Source organism: Cebus imitator, unplaced genomic scaffold, assembly GCF_001604975.1.
Source record: "Cebus imitator isolate Cc_AM_T3 unplaced genomic scaffold, Cebus_imitator-1.0 Scaffold49, whole genome shotgun sequence".
NCBI classification, from domain to species: Eukaryota; Metazoa; Chordata; class Mammalia; order Primates; family Cebidae; genus Cebus; species Cebus imitator.
In genome coordinates this window covers 6,118,980-6,125,203 of record NW_016107364.1, presented here as the reverse complement: position 1 = coordinate 6,125,203, position 6,224 = coordinate 6,118,980, and the positions used below count along the sequence as shown (strand labels likewise).

The 6,224-nt window shown below is 44.8% G+C and overlaps 1 protein-coding gene across 1 annotated transcript in view; it reads right to left on the bottom strand.

The window, feature by feature from the left end:
* The window catches only part of CNDP1 (carnosine dipeptidase 1), a 30,712-nt gene extending 28,270 nt beyond the window's left edge, over nucleotides 1-2,442 (bottom strand). Inside the window, exons 1-2 of the mRNA XM_037738146.1 lie at nucleotides 2,369-2,442; nucleotides 1,040-1,193 (exon numbers count right to left, since the gene is read on the bottom strand). Coding sequence (XP_037594074.1) covers nucleotides 1,040-1,193; nucleotides 2,369-2,442 — 228 coding nt within the window. The remainder of the gene's footprint in view (nucleotides 1-1,039; nucleotides 1,194-2,368) is intronic.
* Nucleotides 2,443-6,224: the final 3,782 nt, after the last annotated feature.

The following is a 6,224-nucleotide window of genomic DNA, read 5'->3' as shown; positions in this document are numbered from 1 at the left end:
CCTCGTCCTGCTCTCCCACTCCTCTTCCTGCCTCCTCCTGTTCCCCAGGCCTCCCTCTTTTCGCCATTCCTCCTCACCCTCCGTCTACTTTACCCCTGCCCCGGACCCTGTATATGTACAGACACGGTATGGTGAATTAGGGATTAAGCGGAGGATTATCAACTTGGGAGGCTGAGGCAGAAGGATCACTGGAACACAGGAGATCGAGGCTGCAGTCAGCTGTGTTTGTGCCACTGCACTCCAGCCTGGGCGACAGAGCAAGACCCTGTCTCAAAAAATAATAACAAAAAAAAGAGGACCAAGCACAGTGGCTCACGCCTGCAATGTCAGCACTTTGGGAGGCCAAGGAGGGCAGATTCCTTGAGGTCAGGAGTTCAAAACCAGCCTGCCCAACATGGCGAAACCCTGTCTCTACTGAGAAGATACAAAATTTAGTTGGGCGTGTTGGCAGGTGCCTGTAATCCCAGCTACTTGGGATGCTGAGGCTGAGGTAGGAGAATCACCTGAACCCGGGAGGTTGCAGTGAGCCGAGATCTCACCACTGCACTCCAGCCTGGGTGACAGAGCGAGACTCTGTCTCAAAATAAATAAATAAATAGATAAATAAAATAAAATAAAAAATAAATGGAGGAGATAAAGTGCCTCTTGCACACATGCTACAAAACAAACCATGTTGCCGTTAAACTTTGCAGAGCTCCTGAGCTCCTCAGCTCTGCGTAGGCCTTATATTAATGTCAGGTGGCATTAGGAATGGGCGACCTCATGGAGCAGGGCAGACTTGAGCTCAGCGGAGGTGCTGGTCCTCTCTGCATGGACATCCCTAAACCAAGCGCTGGATATGGGCAGAGAGTGCCCTTGATGGGAGGAATGGCTAGGAGGGATCTTTTCCATCCATCTCACGAATACTGATGGTTTTTAACTCAACAGGCATTTTAAATGGAATTAGGCAAAAAAATCCACATCTCCAAGCAAGTCATTGTCCCACCCAAACACCAAAGGATATAATCCAAGATTTCTGTGTGTAGTTTCTTTCTCCTACCTGCACAAATTCATCCTGATGGAGGTCAATGTACTGGAAGACTTTCTCTAATGGCGCCGGGGGTGGGGAAGGCGAGGAGAACATGCCTCCGTCCAGCAGCAGGAGCACAGCCAGCAGCGACGCAGCCTGGAAGGGTTTGACGCGAGAGGAACGACTGAAAGTCAACACCCGTTGCTGGACTTGGACCTTTCAAATTCCTCGAGAATGTGTTATCTCACAGCTGCCCCCAGTCAGTCGGAATGAAATCACACAAGGTGGTGGAACCAGACATGTATTTTTTGCTCTGTCTTTCCCCAAACACTTTATTTCCAATGCTGAAGAACTTTAGTAAGACAGAAAAGAAGTTAACAAGCTCATCTTTAAATAATGTCATTCTGTTTCCTCCTGGCCCTCAGGGAGGCCAGTTCTGCAGCTCAGGAGTGAAGGGTGATCTTTGTGAGAAAGAGAAGAGGGAGGTAAAACCAAAAACAAACACCCAAAAGCCTTCCATGTGTGACGAGCCACTGCGTTAGACAAAAGAATTTCTGAGCAATGCCTAAAATCCAGTACTGTGGGGTTTCTTTCCACTGGCTCCTGAAGTCACAGCACTTTAACAAGAAAGGAAGAGAAAGGTCTGAGCTGGTGGCTCATGCTTGTAATCTCAGTACTTTGGGAGGTCAAGGTGGGCAGATATTTGAGGTCTGGAGTTGAAGACCAAATGGGCCAACATGGTGAAACCCTGTCTCTGAGAGACCCAGCCACAACCCTGTCTCCTTCCGCCTTTCTCCTCCCTGACCCCTTCTCAATCTCCCAGCCCATCCACACCTGGGATGACTCCGTCTGAGTGTCTTTGGGAGCCTGAGAACCAGCATTCCTCCTTGACCCCCAACAGGAAGGTCCTGTGGCAAAGTGGGCAATGCTCACCCCTTCACAGAGCACCCCCCACCGGCCCAGCCCTGTTTGGAGTGGGAGCTGCCGGCATTAGGCCAACCGTATGTCTGGAGGGGCCATCAGCCACGTGTCCCCCAGTGCAGCCCCAGGCATCAGTGGCTGGAGACGAGTAGGGAGGGATCGAGCTCGGGAAGGGCCACAGGGGCTAAGCCCTTGTTCAGCTCCCTACATGAGGTTCTTGGCTGGGAAAGCCACCAGCTATCCCAAGGAGACCAGCTGGGCTCCACTTTAGAAGCCAACCCCACCCTCCTGCAGCAGGAGGAGGGAGGGGAGAATTTAACCCAGACTGTCTCTGTTATTTTTGTCCCCAAAATCTCATCTTTTATTGTTTTAAATGGTTGAGATATTTTACATTATAAAATGATGAATATTTTAATCTATGATTCTTTAAATGCCCACCTTTCCATAGGTGGAGGTGAGCAGGGGTTGTGGGGAGAACCAGAGGAACTAGGCTGGTAACGTCTCAGAGTCATCCCTGAGACCTGGAGGAGGCCGCCCTGGCCTTGAGAGACAGATGTGCTCACAGCGAGAGGATGCTCATCACAGATTGGCCACCCCTCCCCAGTATTGCTTATTTTACAATGGAGCGTCTGCAAGCCTATTTGAAAAGCAGTTGATTATTTTACTTTTCGACCTGTCATTTTCATGGTTTTCTCTAAATTACTCTCCACAAAGCAGCCTGGGTGATCTTTTTAAAGGTGGGGCAGATCGCAAGACTCCCTGTTTTAACCCTTCCAAGAGGTCCCATTGCCCTTGCGGTAAAGCAAATATCCCACGACCCCCAGGTCTTACATGGTGGAGCCCACCTGCCTCTACCAGCAGACCTCCTCCCTTGTCGGGGTACCATGCAGGACCCCTCCATCACTTTTCATCTGTTCCCAAATGCATTGCTGAATCTTCCTCCATGCCTCTGTGCATCGCTTGGCCTCAGGCCCCCGCAGAGTGAAGGTGAACTGGGGAGCATCCAAACTGAGGAGCCCCTCACCCCTACACACTGTGCAGTGCATCTGAGTGAATTTGTGTGCAGGGAGCTGTGTTCTGTGTCTTCCAGGAATTCACCCCCAACAAAACGTCTAGTCCTGCTGAAAATGTCCGAGACAGCAAGAAAGAGTGCGTCTCCCCAACCAGAGTGTCACTCAGCACCTGGGATCAATCCATCCCATGCCCAACAGGAGAGCCACTCCCAGGCTGTTCTGCCTTCTGTCAGATCACCACTGAAATGCTACAGGGATGTTCAGGCTTCAAGAACTTTCCAGCTAGGATTCAGTGGGCATAAAATCTGAGCGAACACAGAGAACCTGTGTTCACAAAACAAGGTGGCAGAGAAAGAGCCAATGCTGGGTGAGGGAATGTGCATAGAGCAGGGCAGCTGGGGTGGCATCACGCGAAGACCACAGGCCGAACAGTCGGGAGGGCCACTACCAAGTTCAGCCCTGCCAGGCTCCAGCACGGCTCCTTCGGGTTCCTCTCTCAGCCTGAATTCCTCCACTGTCATTAGGGAGTGGGAGCCTCACAGTGGCCAAGGACCCAAAGAGCTACAAAAAAACGTGTGGCTCTGAGCGGACAGAGGGCTCACCAACTGCCAGGAAAGCAGTCAGATGTGCTGTGAAATGCAGACCCTGTCCCATCGTGGGGCAGGGACGGTCAACAGCAGCATCTGGGAGGAAACTGGTGCTGAACTCTGACGGGGAGGAAGCGTAAGCTTGGAGAAGGGCAGGCATTCAGGGCAGAAGTTTTAACCTCTGGAAGTTTCCTCTTTTTGAAGTAGGAGAATGCATCAAAACATATTAATAAGAGTCTGAATTTTGCTGGAGAATAATCGAGAGGAAATTATAAAGTTGAAGAATAATTACACATAATCTGGAGAAAGAACTGGCTTAAGGACACACATACATATCAATCAAAGAGAACTAAAAATCAAGAAATAAATCCTCACTTTAATGATCAACTGATTTTCATCAAGGGTGAGGAGATCATTCAATGGGGGGAAAATAGTCTTTTCAATGAATGGTGCTGGGACAATTGAATGTCTACGTGCAAAGGATAAAGTTTCACTCCGTTTCTCACACCATATATAAGAACTAACCCAAAATGATCAAATACCTAAATGAAAGTATTAAAACCATAAAACTCTTTAAAAAAAAAAAGCTGTAAATCTTCCTACCTTTGGACTAGGTGATGGTTTCTCAGATATGACATCGAAAGACAAGATCGACAAACTGGACTTCATTAAAAATAAAAACATTTGTGCTTCAAAGAACACCATCAAGAAAATGAAAAGACAACCCATAGAATGTAGGTGGGGGGATTGCAAATCATATTTTTGATAAAGGACTTATGTTGAGAATATAAATAACAAGCATGGTTCAGGAATAAAAGACAGATAGCCCAATTAAAAATGTGCAAAGAAATTGAATAAACATTTCCTCAAAGAAAATACACAAATAGCCAGTAAACACATGGAAAGAGACGCAGCATCATTAACCCACAGGAAAACACAAATCAAACCACATTAGATACCACTTTCTACCCACTTGGATGGCTAGAATTAAAAAGTCAGATACTAACAAGCTATATCAAAGATATAGAGAAATTGGAACCTTCATGCACTGCTGATGGGAATGCAAAAGCGTGCAGCTACTGTGGAAAACAGTCTGAAAGTTACTTAATCGATTAAACACAGAGTCACCATATGACCCAGCAATTCTACTTTTGAGTACATATCCAAGACAAGGGAAAACATATGTCCACACAAAAACTGGTACATGGATATTTATAGCGGCATTATTCATAGTAGCCAAAAGGCAAAAACAAGACAAATGTTCATTAATGAATGAACGGATAAATAAAACATGGTATATCTCACTATTATTTGGCGAAACAAAACGATTTTCTTTTTTTAAAGAAAGAGAAAAAAAAAGAAAGAGAGAAGGAAAAAAAAGAATTAAAACAAAAAAGAATGAAGGAGAGGAAGAAAGAGGAAAAGGAAGAGGGAGAGAGAACAGGAGTGTTGCTTTATTGCCCAGGCTAGAATGCAGTCTAAAAACGAGTATTGAAAACCTCTTTTATGCCAATAATTGTGCTTAATAATGGAGACAGGAAAAAATGAGGGAAGAAAATAACAAACAAGCAGCCAACCAATATTTCATTTAAACCTGTAAGTAGGTGTGATGTGGTACTGATAAGAGTGTATATTTTGTGTATTTAAAGTGGAGAGTTCTATAAATGTTTATTAAGTTTACTTGTTCCGGATCTGAGTTCAAGACCTGGATATCCTTGTTAATTTTCTGTCTCATTGATCTGTCCAATATTGATGTTTAAGTGTCCCACTATTATTGTGTGGGAGTCTAAGTCTCTTTATAAGTCTTATGTGTCTGGGTGTTCCTGTATTGGGTGCGTATATATTTAGGATCATTAGCTCTTCTTGTTGCAGTGATCCTTTTACCATTATGTAGTGTCCTTCTTTGCCTCTTTTGATCTTTGTTGCTTTAAAGTGTATTTTATCAGAGGTGAGAATTGCAACTCCTGCTTTTTATTTATTTATTTATTGCTCTCCATTTGGTTAGTAAATCTTTCTCCATCCCTTTGTTTTGAGTCTTTGTGTATCCTTGCATGTGAGATGGGTCTGGATGCAGCATACAGATGGGTTTTGGCTGTGTCTTTTGATTGGGGGATTTAGTCGATTTAAATTTAGGATTAATAATAATATATGTGAGTAATACTGCCATTTGATATTAGCTAGCTGTTTTGCCCATTAGTTGATGTAAATTCTTCATTATATTGATGCTTTTTACTTTTTGGTATACTTTTGGAAAGGCTGATACTGGTTGTTCCTTTCTATGTGTAGTGCTTCTTTCAGAATCTCTTGTAAAGCAGGCCTGGTGGTGATGAAATCTCTGAGTGCTTACTTGTTCACAAAAGATTTTATTTTTCCTTCACTTATGAAGCTTAGTTTGGCTGGATATGTAATTCTGGGTTGAAAGTTCTTTTCTTTAAGGATGTTGAATATTGGCCCCCACTATCTTCTGGCTTGTAGGGTTTCTGCTGAGAGATCTGCTGTGAGTCTGATGGGCTTCCCTTTGTGGGTAACCTGACCTTTCTCTCTGGCTATCCTTAGCATTTTCTCCTTCTTTTCAACCCCAGTGAATCTGGCAATTATGTGCCTTGAGGTTGGTCTTCTTGAGGAATACCTTTGTGGTGTTCTCTGTATTACCTGGAGTTGAATATTGTCCTGCCTTGCTAGGTTGGGAAAGTT